At 44.4% G+C, this 22,081-nt stretch overlaps 2 protein-coding genes across 2 annotated transcripts in view; one reads left to right on the top strand and one right to left on the bottom strand.

The window, feature by feature from the left end:
• The window catches only part of Timp3 (TIMP metallopeptidase inhibitor 3), a 43,448-nt gene extending 30,109 nt beyond the window's left edge, over window positions 1-13,339 (top strand). The window contains exons 2-5 of the mRNA XM_051206243.1: window positions 2,819-2,901; window positions 8,083-8,194; window positions 8,709-8,830; window positions 9,613-13,339. Coding sequence (XP_051062200.1) covers window positions 2,819-2,901; window positions 8,083-8,194; window positions 8,709-8,830; window positions 9,613-9,810 — 515 coding nt within the window. The 3' untranslated portion in view covers window positions 9,811-13,339. The remainder of the gene's footprint in view (window positions 1-2,818; window positions 2,902-8,082; window positions 8,195-8,708; window positions 8,831-9,612) is intronic.
• The window catches only part of Syn3 (synapsin III), a 320,810-nt gene that overhangs the window by 207,985 nt on the left and 90,744 nt on the right, over window positions 1-22,081 (bottom strand). The window contains exons 4-5 of the mRNA XM_051206238.1: window positions 18,358-18,514; window positions 15,344-15,433 (exon numbers count right to left, since the gene is read on the bottom strand). Coding sequence (XP_051062195.1) covers window positions 15,344-15,433; window positions 18,358-18,514 — 247 coding nt within the window. The remainder of the gene's footprint in view (window positions 1-15,343; window positions 15,434-18,357; window positions 18,515-22,081) is intronic.

Here is a 22,081-nt window from a genome sequence, read left to right as displayed (position 1 = left end):
AGTTTAGTTTCAAGAGGTTTTATTTTTGTAGAGAAAACATTGGTGTGACCTCTATCCCGTGACCATAGATACCACCTTGGTTGGCAGGTCCCACTAGATCACTGTTGGGCTATCTGTAGTGATAAAACAGGGATGCTTTAGTTTGAAGGCCTCATGCACATTAGTTCTGGTCACCTCAAGTGTGCCCTCTACCTTTCTCTGCGATTTTTACAAGGCTGAGATATTTCGATGAGTTTTCCTTCCTTCACTTTCATCCCAGCCAGGAATCTCCCCTCTACCCTAATCCCATGGGAAGTTGACAGGTCCTACCTAACAGGGCTTCAGGGTGGACGATATCAAGTGAGGTTCTGGTGGCAGGAGCAATGTTAGTGACAGTGAAATAAGATGCATGGTACTTGGAGTAGACCACATATTTTTCTTGGTGCTCGTTCTTGTCTCTCATGGCAGATTTCAGATGACTGCTATCTTCACTCCCATTTTATGTACTAGGAAACTAAGGCCAGAGAGCTTTAATAAATTTTCTGTGGTCACATGGCATCAGGGCTAGGATTTGACTCCACAGGGGGAACCTGCCAAGTCCAGGTCTTTATGGCATTCCTCCGCTTGTAATGGATGTGAGTGGGAATAGGCCAAGAAAACCAGAGAGATTTTAGGGGAAAGAGCTGTAGTGAGGCCACATAGTAATAGTAGGATTTGAACCCTGAGTACAAAGACTCAGTGTGTTTTCTCTAAACTGTCCCCAGATGAAAAGGTTTCAAGCTCAGGCCATTTCAGGATAAGAAAAGATTTGGCTGATCTTTTGTGCAGAAGCCTCCAAAAGTACCCAGCTTTATAGGGCAGGCTTGCTTAAGACATTTTAAGTCTAAATCAAGGTGAGCTCTTTGCTAGATGTTGCTACTTAAAGGAATCCTCTTGCTATCTTCCTCTTAGGCAAAACCTTACTGTCCCCAGTTTACCTTCTGGGTAAAATAAGCTGCTGAATATGAAGTCAATTCAGTTCCTCCAGAAGGAGGATCAGTACTCCAGTCCAGGTGGATCTGCCCTCTGCCCAGCAGCTGGGCTGTTCTGATGTTCCCCCAAGGTCAGGGTGATGACAGAGTCTCTGAGGCCTCTGGGTGGACAGCCTGTTGCCTGCTACTGATGCACTTGCAAAGTGAGACACGAGAAAGGGAGGCAGTGCCTTCAGGGGTTTTCTGGAAACTTGTCAATGTCCGGCTTATACAGCAGATCTGGAAAGAGCCATTCATACCTCTTAACCTGTATGGCCTCAGCTCCGGAGCTGTCTTTGCCAGTGGGCTTTGTGTTACTAGGATAGTTAAATGGTCTAGAGGCTCACTGATTCATTCAAGTTATGATTCCATGTCTAATCACCAAAGTGGGGTCCAGACTCAGTAAGCAAGAAACCCTATAGGGATGCGGACTTGGTTCCTCATGAAGATGTTTTTAAGCAATAAATAAATAGAGAATAGAAACATTATAGGATATCTACAAGGCGAAGACTAAGGAATCTGGCAGAATGTAAGTGTGTGTGTGTGTGTGTGTGTGTGTGTGTGTGTGTGTGTGTGTGTAAATGGTATCCTTTCAATAAGCATTTTTTGAATATTTACTCAAAAAAGTGGGTTGGAATGAGTTGTGTGTTTGCTCCATGTCTGACTGAAGGAACTTGAGTCTGGAATGTCAATTGCATCTTAGAGTTGAAGCGTTTCATTCAGAGCTCAAAACTAGTAAAAATGCCTCTGTTCTGCAGCATCCTAGTAGTAGAGCTTCAGCTACCACACTGTCACCCCCGGGCTTTCACTAGTTCTTAGAACCAGGTGATCTCCTGCACATACACACACAGAATGACCTACTTTCTGCAGGCCTGCTTTCCCCTTTCAATACTTAGTCATTGATTGCTCTGTGGGGCTGGCTTTAAAAAAAAAAAAAAAAAAAAATCCCTGAAGACTGCTTTTGAGGGAGAGGGTGTTTTCACACAAACAGTCTAGTAGAAACTGAAGGTTAAACAGTCTCTTAACCAGTTCCTGTCCACTGATGAGAAAGTCTAACCAAGGAGTGCCAGACCCTGCATGACTGGAGACAGCATACACTGATTGCAGGAGGAAGTTGAAGAATAATGACTGGATGTGCACTAGAGTGCCTATTGTAGCAGTTCTTCCATTTTTGATGCCAAAGATGATAATTCTAAGCATTTATCTAAAGAAAGTACATCATTTTGAAAAGTATAACCTAATTATTTCCTTTTTTATATTTATTATTTTTTCTTATTTTACATGAAGATATCAGCACTAAAACATGATAGAATTATCTATGACAACAAAAGAATGAAGAATTGTTATATCACTTGAGTTCAATTGCCTGTACTCTCCTACTGTTATGTGCTGATATCTAGAAATAATAAATCATCTATGGTTTTTAGTTAAAAAAAAAAAAAAGAAGAAGAAAAAGAAGGTGCATCAAAGGCAAGGGTATGTTTCACCTGCTATGTCTCACCTAATTGCTCCAGTTAAGGTGATCTGGACTATTGTGAATCTTGTTTTAGGGATGGAAAGCCAGAATCAAAGTTTCCTACTTGTCTTGGGTCACAATATCCATGGATGGATCACTCATTAGGCTCCCTGAGACTCAGACTTGGTTTCAATTACTGCAATTAATGTTGACTTGGGGTACTGAGGGAGGTGGAGTTCATCATAGCCTTGTGGATGTGCCAGGACATGAAGAGTTCTTGGTAAGATAGTAAATCAGGAAGAGAAGCCCTTTCTAGGTAGGTGTGGTTCAAGCTTTCCTAACACCTTCTCTCTCTGTCTTGCTCTCTCTATAGTGATCCGAGCCAAAGTGGTGGGAAAGAAGCTGGTGAAGGAGGGGCCTTTTGGCACACTGGTCTACACCATTAAGCAGATGAAGGTGAGTGACATCATCATTGGCCCCAGGAGAGATCTTGGAGGTTTGCCAGAAGAATCATGGCCAAGGGAAGTCAAATGGTTGGACCTGGAATGTGTGTTCTCTCAATGTAGAAGACTCAGTCTGCCCCAGGGAGCTGTTGAGGCAATAGGAAGAGATGGTGACTGCTTGCTCCAAAGTCAGGACAGGCAGATTCATTCATAGGTCTTTGTTGGGAGGCTGAGCCTTGGAACTGGATGGCAGATAGCTTTGTTACTTGATGACTGTGAGACCTCAGTACAGTTGCTGCCCTTCTTTGGCCTGTCAAACACCTCTAAGAGCATCATCTTGGACTGCACAAGCCTAAGAGCCCATGTGAACTGATTTGTGTTGTAGCCATAGGCTACAGTGCTGTCACCAAGGCTAAATGATAGGTGTCCTTTCCTTCAGTCTTCATATTGAATAAGTGCTGAGCACAGGGCCATCTTTGTTTCCCAGCTCTGGTAGTTTTCCCACATTATAGGAATATTTGCTAACCATATCCACACCATCAGACCACTTACCAAGCACAGGAAGTTTCCCAAGCATGCCAGAGTAGTCTGTTTTCAGGAAAACACAGAGAACCCATGTTCTGTTCCTGTTGCTATTCCGAAAGAACTCATTGACTGTGGTCTTGTGCTTTTCCTGGCCATGGTGTTAACATCCATTGGTAGTGGGGTTGGACTTGGCACCTCATTGTTCAAGCATTCTAATGGGTAGGGTCTTTTCTAAGCAGGAACTGGTGATAGCTGCTGGAAACATGTTCTTACGTTTGTCTTCATGGCACTAAAGACTGGGGCTTCAGCTTGAATAACTCAGCTGTTCCTCAACCCCTGTTTTTAGCTGATCTCTGTGTTTATAGCCTAGGACTCCATGAGGCAGCTTCTACATTAGTACTATAGTTATATGAAGGAGAAGATACATGCACTGACAAGTCACAAGTTCAAGCTTGGATGTGCTGAGGTCCATGTGAACTGCCTGCACTTTTTACTCATTGCGGTTCCTGTGCCCTTGGACTTTGGGGGGGTGATATCCTAACATTCAATAGGTAAATCTTGGAGAATGGGAACATCTAATGAAAGAGATGAAGGTGAGTCCCAAAGGTCTGAAAAATCCTCAGAAAAGATACGTGTTAAGGCCCAGGTTGGACTTGACTTGGGGGTGAGGGCTGACTCACCCCTGAGTGGAGCCCAGCTATCCTAATGGCTGACCTTCGGGCCTCTTTATCCCCTCCTAAGGTCTGTGGCTAGTTGCACTAATTCTGTGGAACCTGTTGCTCTGGCTTCAATTGTGGAAACACTCCCAGGCTCTTGGTTATGTAATGTTCAAAGTCAGCCCTGGCTAGTTGCCCTTGGCTGCCTGAGCTTGGTCATGAGAGCGGCTTATGTCTCCAGACAGCTGGGAGGCCAGGAGTGGGTGGAGGTGGGAAGCCACTTTGCAACCTCTGGCAGTGGGGAAAGGAAAGCCAGAATTTCTGGCTGCAGTGGAGGCCCCTTCCTCCCTGCTCTGCAACAACCTCCATTGTCAGAAACTTTGAGGTTGCTGCAGAGAAATAGCTGGGGGGCAGGAATTCCTAAACTGGCTTGCCTTCCTTCCTGCCTTCAGGGCTTAGAGGCCCAGTTACCAGAGGCCTTTCTGTCAGCAGAATGTCCCTGGTTGGTGTCACACCCACAAGTGGGAGTTGTTCAGAGGCTATTATAACTGTACTTTCACCCACCAGCTTGCCAGCATACCACTCCTAGGCTGGCTGGTTTAGACTCTCTGCTCACTGTCCTTCAGCTGGGTTCATGGTGTCAAGGTGATGAGCATTCAATATAGTAATCTTTCCCTTATTTCTGACTAAGTTCAGTGGGAAGTGATATGCCAAGAGTCATGAAATTAATTAAGGGCAGATATGAGTCTCAAGTTGAGGCATTAAGGAACCTTTCCTAATCATGTGTGGCTCTTGATGGACAGTCTGCAAAACATACAGCAGGAAATTCTTTGGAGGAGGAATATAACTTGTTTCTCAGTTATATCCAATCTCTTTCATTAACTCTAGCTCTCTTTGCAGCCCACATAACTGTCAATGCCTTTTTATCTACAGAGATCATCTGCCTGCATGTCAGAGCAGGTAGTGGCTGGGAGTGAGAGTCTGCCCATTCACCCCAGTCCTCTTCAGCCTCTTCTGTGCTTAGCATTGGGCTGTAAGATGGGGAGACAAGGATATGCTTGTCACAATGAACAAACAAGTAACACTTAATGAGCATATGCTATGTCCCAGGTAATCTGCTAGGCCATTGTATGAACCAGCTTCAAGCCAAGGATGTGAAATAGCCGCCCAACACTTGGATGTAATATCACAGTCAAGACTGTATGAGTAGAAAGTAGCAAACGATAAGGTCTTTACCATGCGGTCTTGGAGGAAAAGGAGATAACAAAGTTGGGGGCCTGCAAGCCGATTGACTGCTCATTTCTACCTACTGTGGGGGGCTTCCCTCACCTACTCATGTCTGATTCCCTCAGGGGACTTAAAAGACCAGATTGGATTTTCTGGTATGTGACTAACAGGTGAATGACTCCTGGCATGCAACATGCAAATGATGTATCCGAAGCCTTTGGAGGAAGTGAGGGTCAAGCCTGTGAGACTGGCACTGGTTCCTAGGAGCTTTTGTTATTATGGGTTATTCTACACCTGAGGGCCAGACAGGGAAGACAGGCAGTCCTGGAGTAGGACTGAAGGAACTTAGAGAACAGAGGACATGGGAAGCCAGCACACCTGATCTCTGGGGACAGGCACACAGCCTCCCTTCCTCTCTTGCTTCCTTCTCTTGGGCATACTTTGAGTACACACAGACCAATAGTGTGGGGGTGAGGGGTATGTAAAACCATCCAGGAGGCTTATTGTAAACCCATACTTAGAGATCAGCTGCAATTGAACTGTGATGCAAAGGTGGAAGTTTCCAGAATTGACCTCTGTCATTTGTGGGGCCTTATCTCCCATTGGGACCATGGGAAAGCAGTTTGTTTTGCCAGGGGCTATTGTTTGTACAGCACTGACATGCTTTCAGGCAGGCTGCAAGGGACAGCACGTGGGGGACATTATGTCCCAGTTGGTCCTGGGAGGATCCCAGGGGGATATGTGCTGGTCATGTGCTCTGCCTGTCCTGCTTGGGGGCAGGACAGATCTGCTGGCCTGTTGGAATGTGCTGGACCCTTTCCCCAGTGGTTTGTCTAAGCAAATGAGTGCCAGCAGGACTTCCTCCAGCTGCAAGACCCCCTGACCTTCAGTCCTCAGGGAGCCATTGTCCTCCAATGCCTGAGACTCTTATGGTGCAAGATTCTTATCTGGCCTTTGGGACCTACTGGGTTGTCTGTCACATACTCCATCCACTAAGAGCTTAGTGAAAATCACTGTGAACAGTTAGTTACCTGGCAGGAAAGTCAATGAAGCTTGCTCTTTGTAGGCCATGATGTTGGGACTTCACATCAGGAGTCTTAAATGTGTTTCGTGTGCAGCCTGAGTGCAACATCCAGCATCAAACAAGCCACGGCCCTGGTTTGACCCACCAGTCATGCTCCATCATGGGGTAATTGAACCCCAAGTTTCCTTGAAGCCCCAGGGGAGGAAAAGGGGTCAGAAGGGGTCTATTGCAATCCATTAGGACAGAGCACTCTGTGAACAAGGAGAGGCCTCTAGATTGTGTGGGTCCAATGGACAACTTTGTGCTCTGTGAACCACCTGCATCTGCCATCCTTTCACCAGTTAGAAGATGAGGACTATCAGGCTTAGTGGGGTGTCTGTGAGGGACCAGTGGGCTCCACTGTCTGGCTTGTATTAATTACCTGGATGATTAACAATGTGTGCTAGGAATATTTTTCTATTGTGAAGCTCTTAGCCGGAGGACTAATGACAACCAGTCATTCAAGACCCTCTGAGAGGTCAGGATCAGGCCAGATCTGGATGTACCTCTCCACCCTCCCTGGCTCACAGTTGACAGTGTGGTCCCAGTATATCAGGACTTGTGTGACACACATAGACTCGTCCTAGAATTACATAATGTGTTCATTCTCTGTCACAGTCATAGCAAGGACTCTGAGCACATGTTCACAAAGGACCCACCAGAGGTAGAAATGGAAGGAGCTGCAGATGCTGAGGAAGCCCTGGTCCTAAGCTTCACAGGATGCAAGGGAGATGGTGACAGATGACCACTAAGACCACAGACTATGGGTTGTCTTGATGGACTTTTTGTTGCTGTTTACCAACCGTGTGACTATAGACAAGCCTCTGAGCCTGTGCAAGGCTTAGATGCCACATCTGTAAAGTGGGCACCAAGGCTACTGCCTCTCAGGTCCTGGGCATTCAGTGCCTAGATGATCTAGCAGTCTCCTAACCTCACTGTCACTGACACTGGGCCCAGATAACTCTGTACCCGAGGCTGCCCTATGTATTGCAGAAAGATTACCAACACCCTTGTGCTCTGTCCACTCTCCTGTCATCGTCTCATGTTTCAAATGTTTCCAATAGGTGCAGTCTTGCCTCTGTTTGAGAGCTGCTTGATTCAGTCATGGGGATTGATTTTACATAGTTTAATCTAGTAATAATAATATGTTTAATTAAGTTTTGATTTTTTTATAATTATGCATATATAATTCATCCTGAGTAAAGGAACTCAGTGCCACCCCAGAAGATCAGAAAAATAAAAACATATACAATGCCTGACTTGAGCTCACCCTTCTCCAGTCAAATAGAATTTACTTTAGTATCCTCATCTGAAAAATGGAGTTCTTGGTACCTTCTCTCCAGGCTCTTGTAAGGATGCTGTAAGAATGCTGCTATATATGTCACCATGTCACAGAGATGTCATGTGGAGACCAGCTGACTGGCTCTCTGTTTCCTTGAAACGTATATGGAGAAACATGGAGCTTTTCATAATAGCTGCTTTGAATCTGTGAAGGGATTTTGTAGTTTTCGAGATGTGTAGGTAGAGGAATGGGGAAGGGCAGCTAGATGGGATATGCGCCTGGCTCAGGGGAAAGAATAGATGCCCTTCTCTGGTGTGCAGGGAACCCTGTGGCGGTGCCACTGCCTGGCTGCACAAGAGACCCAGAAACTCATACAATACACAGCAACTTGCTGATTGGGCTTGACCCCTCTCTCACAACCATGTTTCCTTTTGCCCACAGATGTACCGAGGCTTCAGTAAGATGCCCCACGTGCAGTACATCCACACGGAAGCCTCTGAAAGTCTCTGTGGCCTTAAGCTAGAGGTCAACAAATACCAGTACCTGCTGACAGGTGAGAGGCACCAGGAGCATCAAGGCACTACCCCCTTGCTGTGGGTCTGCCACAGCTGAGTTAGTGGCATCCTGAAGATCACAGCCATGAGTCTCATAAAGTCGAGTGTCTGTCTTGCTTATGAAGTGCTGGCTGGCAGCCTTGGCTCCATAGTGCCCCTGGTCGCCCTGATGTTGTAGTATCTCAGCTTTAACATAAACTAGAAAGGGGCTGCCTCAGCTACAACACTTGACAATCTGTCTGAAGTCATTGGTTTGTCTTATGTCACAGACCGGTCTTTAGGCTGTCATTGTAGTAATGGCAACATGCAAAACCCTGAGGAATCTAAGATCTGAAGGCTTTGAGATCTTCACTAGAATTCTCAGTATCTCAAGCTCCATTGCCATTTGGAAAACAGGCCAGAGTTCATGTCTAAAGGTGTTGGGGACGGTGTCACTTAGGATCAGTGCCTGACCCTGGCAGTGCAGGCCTCTAACAGAATATGCCTATTCCCTTGCCTCTTATCTCACTTCAGGCCGTGTCTATGAGGGCAAGATGTACACAGGGCTGTGCAACTTTGTGGAGAGGTGGGACCACCTCACATTGTCCCAGCGCAAGGGGCTCAATTACCGCTACCACCTGGGTTGCAATTGCAAGGTGAGTTCTATAGCGTCAGTCTAGAAGCTTTGGTTCCTGCTCTGCTAGGACAGACAGCCTTTTGGGGGTGCAGGGGTGGTAAGGAATGCTGCCCTACGGCAAGGCAGGGGAGAAAGCTCTGAAGAATTACCTGACTGCATGGTGCCAACTTGGCAGCTGCTAGATTATGAGGGCTTTTCAGTGTCCTGGCCCCTCCCAGCTGTTCAAGGCCATGACAGGTACAGGAAGTTTCCATGAGGGTTCTGCCAAGCTGTCACTCTGACAGCTGACTCACTAGAGTCCTTGCCCAGGTGAGCAGGCTGGCCAAGGCCTGCTGACAACAGTTGCTACCCAGTCCCTTAGTCACCCTCTGTCCTAATCCTCAGGATAATCTCATGTCCACTTAATTGCTATTGCTTCATTGTACAGGTAAGTAATGACAGTGCAGACATCTTCACCATGTGATCCTGGCTTATAGAGCTTGCTGAGTCTGACTTCCACCCCAGGGCATGCTCACATCTTTCTAATTCTTTCATTCCTACAGCATGGTAGTCTCCCCTTCCCACATCTAATCTGGGACTCTACTTTGTGTGACCTAGAGCAAGCTGAGCAACCTTTCTGAGCCCCCTTCAATAAGAAGGGAGTTAGAACTGTACCAAAAGTTTAGAGGCACTGTGTCTAGTACCAAGTAGATGCTTAATGGCATGATACTGTCAGCATTAAAGAGCAGGGACCCCGGGTTTGAATACAGGCTGGGCCTGACATAGTGCAGTCCCCTAATTGTGGCTTGTGTGTTACTGCAGATCAAGTCCTGCTACTACTTGCCTTGCTTTGTGACCTCCAAGAATGAGTGTCTCTGGACCGACATGCTCTCCAATTTTGGCTACCCTGGCTATCAGTCCAAGCACTATGCCTGCATCCGGCAGAAGGGTGGCTACTGCAGCTGGTACCGAGGATGGGCCCCTCCAGACAAGAGCATCAGCAATGCCACAGACCCCTGAACCCAGACCTGCTGCCCCACCTCACCTCCTTCCCATCCCACTGAGCCTCCCGGACACTAACTCTTCCCAGATGATGACAATGAAATTAGTGCCTGTTTTCTTGAAAATTTAGCACTGGGGACACTTAAAGTCTCTTCTATCTATGGAGTTGATTTGAAAATACCCTCCTGGCCCTGACCCTACCCCTTCTTTTTTGGTTTTGATATCACCCACTTCTAACTGGGAATCCCTGGTGCCAAGCCAGAAAGAATGAGGCATGTATAGTCCTCTTCTTCATGATATATAATCTATTTTTATAGGAAAACAAAAATTGAAAAATCTATCCCATTTGGGCATTTAATAGCTACCCCTCTTTCTTCCTCTCTTTACCACATCCTAGACACACTTCCAGTTACACTTCTTCATCCTAGTACACAAAGGACATAGATATGGAGGTTGGCAGAAGTCCAACTGTTTCCCAATCAGTCAAGGGCAGCAAGCAGACAGATGCAGGTTCGAAAGACCTTATCCACAGAGGATATACAACTGTGTATCTGGATCAGATGTTCTGTCTATGCAAGTCAGAGTGAGGGAGGGAAGCAGAAAACTACAGAACTGGGTCTGACTCACAATTCCCCAGCCCAGTGATACTGGGGTTGACCAGATGTTTCAGATTCTGGAGCAAGCATCCATGTCAGAGTAACAGAACTTCTACATTGGTGAAGACTTAAACATCTGCCTGAGTTCAGCAGACAACCCGTCTATCTGTACAAAATTCAGACAAAGGGTTGAGATGAACATCTCTCCTTTCCTGCTTCCCATGAGACATCCTCCTGGGAATTCTTGGGGAAGTTTGGTTTGAAGCTTGCTGATATGTAAGCTGGAGAAATACACACCAGACACTATCCACTGATATAGTCAAGTAGATTTGGGTAGAGAATACTATTTCCAAAGTAGTGTTTAGCTCATCGTGTTTATATACACATTTTCATATACCCACAGGGTATTATGAGCTAATTTTTATAGGACACAGAATTCTATTCAATGCTGTTAAATATGCAAATAGTTTAATCTCTTTTCTTTTGTTGTTTGATGGGAAATTGTGACATTCCAAGTTGACTTTTTTCTTTTCATTTGAATTAAACATTTGAAACTCTGAAAACCTTCAGTACCCTCTTGTCCCTACAACTGGGATTATCTGACCTCTCACCCCTTTCTTCCTTCTGCTTTGTACTTGGGTGGCCTTCACTTAATTGCCTTACTGGCCAGCTGGTGGCAGGTGAGCGTGAGTGTAGGTTAGGGGCCTTCACATGAGAGGGGCAGTTGCATAGCATTCTGCCTCTGTGAAATGCCTCCTCTCCTGCATATGGGGACATATCTTCTTCCCCAGCTCAGTAGTGGGTGAATATTACCTCCTGAAATGGACACCTCACAGAATGAACATAGTTGGTTACCAAGAGAGCCAGGCTCTGCTGTCAAAGTGTAGGCCTTTTGTTGTGTCATATTTTTGTTTTGAAAATAAAACTATAATATAAATTTTCCAATTAAATAAGATTATTTTAAGTTTTAGTGTCAAAAATGCATTGCCAATAGTAGGTGATAATGTGTATTTTACAGAGTTTGAGATGGTAAGGTGGTGACATTTATCACAATTACTCTCTGTCTCTTTTCAGATTATGTGTATTTATCCTCTATTAGTATCATATCTTCAGTCATTCCACTTTAGGAAACATAGTTACCAATTATAAGTAGAGAGAGAAAGGCCAACATGTTCCTCCAATGTCTGCCCCCCAACCCCACTCCACATACACCAATTCTTTGGCCTGGTGTTTGATAGACTAGCAGAACAGGAAGACAGTTCAGGCAGTGGATGTCGGGTTTCCTCTTGGTTGATTTCATTCCCCTGTAACTTTGCCCTGTATTCACAGGGAATAGAAGGCATGGTCCTTTCCACGTGTGGAGAAGGAGCTGAGATTAAGGGGTGACTTACTGTTTGGGGTTCTTTACTCAGAGTCTCCTAAGATGGATCTCTGGATCTACCTTGCTCAAGTGCCCTCCCATATGTACACCCCAGTGTCTCTTTTAAGAGGTCTTTAGCCATTCTCAATGTGTAATCACCTCACTCCTAGAGGAGACACAGGTGAGGCCTGAGTGTAAAGCACCTGAAATTAACCCAGAGATAAAATCAGCTGGCATAACCATGGTTCCAGTGGCTTTCAAGGCCCTGCCAAGAAGTCCTGGGCAAGGAGGGGCCTTCTGGGAAAGTCACGTCACCAGAGGGTGGTTTCTGAGCTTTCTATAAGCTATAGCTTTGTTTATTTCACCTGTTCACTTACTGTATAATTTAAAATCATTTATGTAGCTGAGACACTTTGGTATTTCAATCATATCATGAATGTTTTATTTTGCTAAATCAAGTGTCATGCATAGGCTGTCCTATGTACACTGTGTCTAAGAGAAGAAGAAAAAGAAAGAAAGAAAGAAAGAAAGAAAGGAAGAAAGAAAGAAACCCACATGCCATTTTCCTGATTCAAATTCTACAGTAGAATGGAGGGTAGAACACTGGGACTCAAGCACTCAGCTAGACTGGAGTTCAAAAAAATAGAAGGTACTAGAAACAGCCTCCTTTTACCTCCTCCCCATGGAATCCCAAGGGTGGGAAGGAGAAGAAGAAAAAAAAAAACAAAGTACACTGATGTTCTTGTCCTGTATCAACTATCTCTGGGTCATCTGCCACCCACTTCCCAAGACCTTTTTCTTACTCAACCAGGAAACTATGGTTTCTGCAACATCCGGGGCCATGGCAACTGTGACTCCAAGCTCTCTTTGTCTCATCTAGGCATCTTTTCTGCCTCTCAGCCAAGGAATTCCTATGCACAGGCTCTTGCTTCCCAGATTATCATCTGCTATAGCCGGAGTGGGGAGCTTAAGGAAACCCCAGTGCCTGCCTTCTCCAGCCCTAACTCTGCCACACAAACACTGTTTCATGTTGTACTTCTTAAACAATAAAGGACATACAATGACCTTTGGGGATAGATCTGTCTGGGAGATAATGTGGGTCCAGGAGCCATTACTGTCTCATGCTAAGGTGGCATACAGGTGGTTGGTTCCCAGCTACTTAAAGTTAAAGGTATTTGTATTGGTGAGAAACTTTAAAAAGTATAATGGCAGAAGCACAATGAAACGTGAGAAGGCAGGAGAGATCATCTCAACAGATCTAAGTTGGCTATTTGGATTTAGGAGGAGAGGACCTAAGAAAATGACCATGCTCTGAGGACAGGCGTACCTTAGATTCTCTATGACTACTTTTCCTCTAGCCAGTTGCCTGTGTTGAAGCCCAGTGATGATGAAGAGACACCAACCAGAGAAAACCCTGTCTAGAAGGAATGTATTTGTTGCTAAATTTTGTAGCACTGTTTACAGTTTTCCTCCATGTTATTTATGAATTTTATATTCCGTGAGTGTATATTGTCTTGTAATGTTGCATAATGTTCACTTTTTATAGTGTGTCCTTTATTCTAAACAGTAAAATGGTTTTATTTCTATCACACACCTGCTGTCTCTTGCCTTCTTGTCTTGGGGGATTATATTGGTATCAGAGAGAATTTTGCAAGCAGATACTGCCTGTCTTTTTTCATATTCCTGTACACAACCTCCTTCCACTCATTTCTACATTCTGGGCCACTTTCACTAAGCCTTTTATTTTACAACAGATTTCAGGAGAGCATTCTTAGACCCATATGGTCCTAATCTAGCACTAACTTTACTCCTTCTTCTACTGGCAGGATCTCCCCTAGTCCAGTGTTCAAAAGACCTCAATTTAATCACTTGTGGGTGAATAGGACTGGGACTTGTCTCAGCCTAAGTCATGGTTTTCCCATGATCAGAGTGGGAAAGGAAGCTTGTAGGCAGCCATATTTGATGCCAATGATCTAACTGAAATCCTGAGTGAAGCTCCTTGGAATGCCAGGAATTCCTGAGGCCCTAGGACAGCTGGTGATTTCCTCCCATCCAGCACTCAATGAGCTACTTTCCATTGCATACCACCACTTAACTATGAGCCCTCATTTGCCAGTGTAGGTCATGACCTTTGCCCCTGTTTGAAAGGTTCTCCACTCTCAACACCCATCACATGCCAGGCATAGCATTAGACATACACTTGCACAGACCCTTATCAACCTGCTATGATTCTACTACTCTCAATGAGATTAAATTCTTGTCTAAAATCTAGTCAGTAGACTGGGTGGCAATTAGTAGTCAACTGCTTTGAAGGCAAACCCTGAATTTTTTGAGTTAGTTTATGCAGGTTCTGTGTTATTCTGACCTTGTCATTGTAGTAACTGAACACCAGAAAGAGATATCTCATGGTGGGAGGGCTGATTTTTGCTTTGGTTCCTGGTTTCAGAGGCTTTGGTTTACTGCTTCATCATGGTAGACTAAAGTAAAGGACAATGCGTAAGCCCCAGCCTTCCTCCATTTCTGTTAACCCAGTCTGGGCCCCTGACTTCATAGATGGCGTGTTACCCACATTCCAGGTTGATCTTTCCTGGCTTAGTTAATCCCGACAGACACCTAGAAAGTTCATTACTAATCTGGGTTCTTTTCATTCCAGTCAAATTGGTAATTCAGACTTACAATTACACTTGCTCAAACCAACCAGACATCCTGGTAGATACAGTGGACAGACAACAAATGAGAGCCTCACACATCCTGGATTTTGTGACTGATGAGAAGATACAGCAGATAAACAACTAACTAGAGCCACCAACTGGCTAGGTTGCTCCCACTGAAGCCTGCAGTCCTACCTGGCAGTATCTTCAAATGGGCCAGCCCAGCTCAATTAGCAGCCAGTCTGAAATCCTACAAACAGACTGCAGTCCCCAGCTAGGATGAGTATATATTATTCTTGTTCCCTGAGATCCTTATTTCCTGCAAGGCCAAGTGCACTGATTATGCACTAATCCCATGAGCAGGCATGCTATAGGCTGGTTCCAGCAGCTCAAAACCCTTCTGCCAAAATTCTAACTGTGGACATTAGTCTTCAACCTTCTAAATAGGAAATGAAGCCACACACTCTCAGCTTGGCCCTAGTAGACTTCCAGATATAACACAAGTGTACTTCAAAAAAAGAAAATTGAACATACATGCAAATTGCTTTTTAATTATCAACTCAAGTAAGATATCAGAGCTTTTATTAAAATTACAGTGGAAACCAGGTCCCAGGAAAAGTGTACTGAAGGTAACATTTTACCATAAAAGTAGTTTTGCCCTTTTTACTCAACCTCTAGTTCCATGACAGCTTAAGATGTTCCTTGATGTGTTTCACAGAATGCCAAGTACCTTTGTCACTTGCCCTATTACCTGAAATTCTCCTGGAAAAGTCAAACCTTCTCCAAGGAGCACTAGACATTCCCACAAGCACAGGACATGCAGTCTCCCATTGGGAGTCCAGGTAACCAGGAAGCAAGCTTTGAGCCACTCAGAGAGACTCAGGAGACAGACACGTAAGGTCATCCTGCATCAGGAAAATAAGCAGAGATAAAAAGGCACTCACCATTGGCTTGTGGTTTGGGAAAAATGTTTGCTCCACGAGTGGAAACTTCTCAGGACCCAAGGAATGGAAGATTTTAATGAGCTGAGAGAACTGGGAGAGAAAAGGAGAGCTTGTTAGCCAGCCAGGGTTCCCCACTAGGGTCCCAGCACCCACTTGACTCTGGCCTTCAAGCATCTTTCCTGTGCTAACTTCTGGAAGCTGTTTTTCACCACCAGGTTAAAAAGCCAACTTCCTTGACTGGGTATCACCCCCTCTTTTACCATTTGTGCCTGCCCCTGACACAAAAGGTAGGCTTGTCACTGACTTCAGTTCAGCTATGTTTTATAAGCACTTATCTGCATTCTCAGCCATTTCACACAAGGCCCTTGTTCCCAGTACAACCTGCTGGGGCTTCTGCCATTCTTCTGCCTGCCATATCTATATTTCTAGGATAGCATTGTAGGCACTTTATGACATTCAGTCTGAGTCCAGACTCTCTCATTCAAATTCTTACTGTTATAGTTATGATACCTTGAGGAACAGGTTCAGAACCCTATTTCCTAATTTGTAAATGCAGAAGATACAAAAATCTCACTCACTGGAATGCTAGGACACTACTACCTAATTCATAGTAGTAGGTAGCGAGTAATAATTCTTCTGCTTTTACGACTATACATTGCAAACTCTCAAGCAGGTGCCCACTCTACATCACACATATTTTCACTTCCTAAGGGGACCTCAGACTAGCTTGTGCTTCCAGAGGGAGGGTCAGATCCAGTGGTTGTACAGAGCTCAGATGGCACCTGGCATTGTACATGATTAAGACAACACTCCAAGCCTAGGGGCAGACAGGCAACACTACAAGGTTGAGATGCTAAGGTATTGCTGGTGGGAAGCATAGGGAATTTGGGACAAAGAGGAGGACGAGAGTCATCAGGAAGGCTCCTCGGACCTAAGTCATAAGAGGAAGAAGGGTACTCTGTGTTTTCAAGGAGACCACTGCTTCTGAAGGCCTTCTTGGCTACCATGGCTGTGGCCTCGGGCGCAGGGGGATGTTGAGGAAGCAGGCAAAGAGTGGCCCATCACAGGTCATCATGAGCTTTAAAAGGTTGGACCAAGGGTCTTATTCGCTCAGAAGGCAAAGGAGCATTACATCTGGATACCAGAAAAACTTGGACTCTGCAAACATAGGTACCTCATGGCTAGAAGAAGAGCCACATTTTGTGGCAGGAAAATGCCAATATCTTAGACAGAGAAATAAGAATGCTCTATACTGGGTTTCTGTACAATCTTGTGGAATAGTCCACACGTGTAGCACAGAATCAACTCATTCTAAACGGCTTGAAGAACCGTTTGGGGGTGTCCCTAATTTTACAGATAAGGAAGGTGGAGTTTAGAGAGGAAAAGCAATTCCATAGCTACACTGGTGAGTTTTGGAGAACTACAGCTCTTACTGGCAGCTTTATAGTGGATACCTAGTATATGGGTGTTAGCACATAGCATAGTGAGTGATAATAAGTTGCTGATGTCAAAAGTATGTACTGTTTCCTTCTCATGGCATTCAAATATTAGATTCCATGAGTCAAAACCCTTAATTATGACATAAAAAGACCAGAGCTAGGATAGCAGCAGCTAAGACTAGCTACACCTATTATATTACCCCAAGTAGTCATGCAACAAATACTGAGAGCTATCCCAGACTTAGTCCATGTATTGTTGCCACTATTTATTTAGGTTATGCTGTGTACTGGCCACCATTACAAACACCTCACATGCCCCCACTGGAAGCCAGGAAAGCCCTATTATTACTATTCTTTTCTAAATAAGGACACCAAGTTCAGAGAGGCTAATACAATTGCTTGAGGGTACACATAAGTGGAAAGACTTGGTCTTGGTCAATCTAGCACCAGTGCCCAGACTCTGGTCAGTGTTCTTCACTCCCAGGTGATGACAGACAGGCAACCAAACAGGGTGGACCAGAGAGCTGACATATTTCATAGCATTTTCTCCACACCTCTGAGCCTCCTTCATTTTCCCCCATAGGATAGATGACACAGTTGTCATATTCGCTAATAGACTTTCACTAGAATGGGGTTAAGGGATAGGTACTCTGGTGCTATAACTATGTGTGTGGGAAGCTGCATTGCTTGTATTAAGAGAGATAAATGATGGAAAAAGGTATGGTGTCATTTAGGTGCAGACCCCATGTGTGGAGTAACAAAGTGGAGTTAGGGACCAGAGAGTATTTGAGAGAATAGAGGAGGGCCAATATTTTAGGAAGATCCTTTGTTTTTGTATAACACTTGAATGGAAACTGGGTAAATCGAATGAATGTTTGAGACTAGTTAGTAAATGGGGAGAAAGAAATGTGAGAGCTGGAGAAAGAGGGCTTCAACATCTGGGTTTATCATTCACTAACCCTAAGATCCCAGAGAGTTCTGAAGTTAAGGCTTCTCCTCTGTAGGACAGAGGAATAATGCCATCTTCAACTACTGTAATAGCATGGGCACTTGTAGCAATTCTCTGGCATTCAGTATGTGTTTGATAACTTCAAAGAGCAACAATAAGAAAATTATACTAGGATTTTAAAAACAAGTTATGTCTGTTTGTTTGTTTGTTTGTTTGTTTGAGTCAGGGTCTCCCATACTCTGGGATGGCCTAGAACTCTTAATACATAACCAAGGATGAACTTGTCTGATCCTCTTGCCTCCATCTCCTTAGTTCTGGAATTAGAGGTAAGCACCATCACATCTGGATTACACAGCACTGGAGATTGAGTCCAGCACTCTAGCAATTGAGCTACATCCCCAGCAAGACTAATGTGACTATAACATAACCCTGTATCATAATGTGTTATACACAGTATTTTTTAGGCTGCAATTCCCAGAAGAGACCTGGGGTCAAGTTACTTGCTCAGTTTCTTAAATAAGATTCTTCTCCTAGTTGAGGCTTTGTATAGCGAATGGAGCCATTTATAGGCTGGGAGACTGACTCATGCTTCCCAGTTCCCTCCATGCATGCTGTCTGTCACTTACCACCCAGGGCTTGCTGCAGAAGTTGTATACAGAGTAAAGAGAGTTGACAGCAGGAAGCCCTCCATACTGAAGGCCAATGACTAGGCTGCGGTAGTCCTCAGCCAGGGCCATGCTGTAGGCATGCTGTCGGACCAGGATGAAGTCTGGTTTGAAGGACCTACCAAGAAATGAAGAAACAGCTGTATTACCACATGGCAGTATAATCAAGGCTTGCTGTATAGCCCTGACCCTATGTGGTTGTTACTCATAGGAGCAGTTACCTGAGAGGGCAGGGTAGGAGAGAATGGAGCAGGCTAGGTATAACTCACAGCTACCCAACTACAAACCAAATGAATTGAAAAGAACAGATACTTGGTTGTGTTTATATTTTAGGCTGTTTCCTAGATTCCTATTTTATTTATAATGTGGACAAATATGTCTCAAGTAACTGAGCAATGGAATAACTTTTGCTAGGTTCTGAGCAACACACAGAATAAATTAATTCCCTTGAGATCTTGAATGCTCTCTGCTCCCATTTCCCAGAGGTACATCCTAACACACAGGAAGATACATAATTGCTCAAAGTAACATGTGGCAGGGTTATGTTGATAGTTGTCAACTGTCTGATAGCTGGACTTCTTCCTTATAGATTTCCGATCAAACTGGCCTTGTGTCTGCAAAGTAGCAACCCCTAGAAAGTGGTAAAACCAAGTGCACATAGTTTCTTTGCTGGGTCCCTCTGGAGACAGGGTCCCCATGAATGCTTCTCAACAGAGTTGGGGGAAGGCTTGGATATGCGTCCCCATACACTTTACAGCTGGGAATATTTGCAACTCTGAGAAATTAACTCCCCCAAACCACAAAGCTGGTGATCAGGAGAGTTGCCTTTGGACTCTGTCATTAGTTTAAGCCCTTATGTTTTTTACCCCACACCCTGGCAAGATGTACAGTGTTTTATTCACACTGTCAAAGGTCAACTTATTTCTGTACTCCTTACTTTTAAGACACATGAGAAAAACAGCCTCACAGTGGGCAGAGGGTAGATACTCAACATGGCACCATGATCTGTCTGTTTTTTTTCTGGAGTCATATCCTTGATTTCACAGAAACTGTCTCTTTAAAATAATTCAAATATAGACTAAAACAACCCAGAGGGAAGGACATTCTCCTACTGAGGACAGACAAAAAGAATGTGCCCAGTGAAGATGTGTCTCAGGTGGCACTGACCTTGGTTCTCAACAGATACCTGGTGTCTGACACTTACAGGGCAGGTATATGAAGGGTAGGTGTGGTGGAAATGCCTGTGAACATCACCCCCCCCCCATCAAAACAAAGGCAAGGTCTTTTCTACTAAGTGCTAACTCATCTCCACAGGCCACTTAAATCAGACTGTGGAATATCTTCAGGAGTCTGGCTCACAATGTGTTTGTTTATGGGCATTGCCAGTCTTAGTATAACAAAGTTAAAGTTAGAATCTTGGGGTACTGGAGAGGTGGCTTAGCAGTTAAGAGCACTACACACTCTTCCAGAGGATCTGGGTTCAGTTCCCAGAAACCATATGGCAGCTTGCAACTGTCTGCCACTCTATTTCGAGGAGACTCTGACACCCTCACACAGACAGACATGCAAGCAAACGCACATTTAAAATAGTAATCTTAGGGTAAGAGCAACTAAGATGGAAGAATGAAGGAGGGGTTTGATGGCAATCAGAAGCCCTTGCAAGAGAGCCATTTTCTACTTTTATGTGATTTACTAAAACACTCACGGAATGTAAAAAGAGGTAAACGAATTGCTGCAAAATGCAGAGAAAATTCCTAACAATCTTTATACACACAGTTTGATCCAACTATGTAGTTTACTATATACAGCATGCATTCATACACATAATTGATTTCATGCTTTCCATCAGTTACAATTCTGGAATTTTCTACTTAATACAATGACATGAATAGTTCCTCTATGACCAAAATACTTTTAAAAACAAATTTCTTTCTTTTCCCTTTCTTCTTCCCCTCCCCTTTTCTCTTCCTTTCCCTCCCTCCTCCTTTCTTTTTTCCTCTCCTCCTCCTTTCCTTCTGTCCACCTTTCTTCCCATCCTTTATCATTGCTGGGAATCATATTCAGAGCTTTGCACATCTAGGCAAGGAGTCTATTTTCTTCCTTTGGTAATTCTGTCACACTGCCCCTAATGGACAATGTCCCTGAAACCACTCTCAAGATTCATTTTCCCAGTTTCCATCTCATGAAGCCTTGCCAGTCTCACAGGACATTTTGTTGTTCTTTGCAGTACTGGGGCCTAAGTGCCAGACCTTGCACACACTCTACTGAGCTATAACCCATTCATTTAATTCATTTGTTTATCTTTGAGACATGGTCTCATTAAGCTTCCCAGGCTAGTTTTGAACGCCCTCTGGAAGCTTAGGCTTGCTTTAACTTGCATTCTTGCCTTAATCTCTCCAGTAGCTGGGGTTACATGCCTGTACCACTGCAGCTACAAGCGTTTCAATTTGATGAGTGACATCCCCAAAAAGACACCCTGCATCTCTCTGTTGACTTTGAATTTTTAAGAAATTAATAATTTTCTTTGTCTTTCTTATATGACTCTGCTCACATCTCCATTTTAAAAACTGTGGCTTTCCCCTCTGCTACCTCCTAAGGGCTCTGTATTGAGAATACTGCCTTTTCCTTATCAAATGTGACAATAGTTTTTAACCAGGTGCATCTTTTTAAAAGGCACATAAATGCGCTTGTTTCACACTTCCTCTGGTCTAGTTTGTCTCCTGTTGCCTTTTGCTCTCTGTCTGTGTTTTGCTGCTTAGATGGTCCAGACAGTTAGGCAGAACCCCTTCCTGACAGAGTGGTTTCCTTTGTAGACAATAATGACATGAACACAGTGTCATGCCAGGGGTGAGGCCACCTTGAGGACCCTGTCAGAAGTCTCACACTGCCCATCCTCCTAGCTTCTCTAGCTGTGTGAAGATTTATAACAGGGACACAACCAGGAAAATACAGTCAAACCTCACTATTTGCCCAGAGCAGCTTCCAAGAACAGAATAGTGTTTTTTAAGAAAATATCTTATTTTTATTTTTAATTATGTGTCTATGCATGTGGATACAGTGTTCACGGAGGCCAGAAGGGGGCACTAATAAAAGTGTGCATAGGAAGGAATTAAAAACATTACACATGAGGAGGAATGGCCAATGTGAAGGGGAGTGAATCTTGTCCTTATGCTCAAGGCAAGAAATGAAGTCTGATGGTCAGGGTGTCCAAACAATAATATGTGGCCCTGGTAACTGTGGGATTTCTTTGTAGTGACACAAGTTCAGTATTTATGGAGGAATATTGGTCCCAACAAGACAAGTTTCGCTCCAAGGAACTTAAGTTGACCCCTGGTGACCTCTTAAGATTTTCACATCCAGGGCTGGATAGGCATGTGCTACAGTTTATAGGCATATTCACTGCTGCATAGATGCACAGGCTGTTCCCTGACAGAGCTCTGAGGAATGCACAGAGATATGTCCAGTAGCAGGTAGCTGCTTCCTTTGAACTCTGTATTCTGGTTTCTCTGTCCAGCCAGAGGAATACACATCTTCCATGTCTCCCAAACAGCCAAGTCTCTGATTCCTGGATATTCCCAAGCACTACAACAGAAGCTGAAGATGCCAAGATGACAGGGACATGGTCCCTGCTTTCATAGAACTGACAGCTGGGAGGAGCCTGGAGCCATGTGTATGAAGGAGACAG

Source organism: Phodopus roborovskii, unplaced genomic scaffold (genome assembly GCF_943737965.1).
Source record: "Phodopus roborovskii unplaced genomic scaffold, PHOROB, whole genome shotgun sequence".
Classification (NCBI taxonomy): Eukaryota; Metazoa; Chordata; class Mammalia; order Rodentia; family Cricetidae; genus Phodopus; species Phodopus roborovskii.
This window is presented reverse-complemented; position numbering and strand designations above follow the sequence as displayed.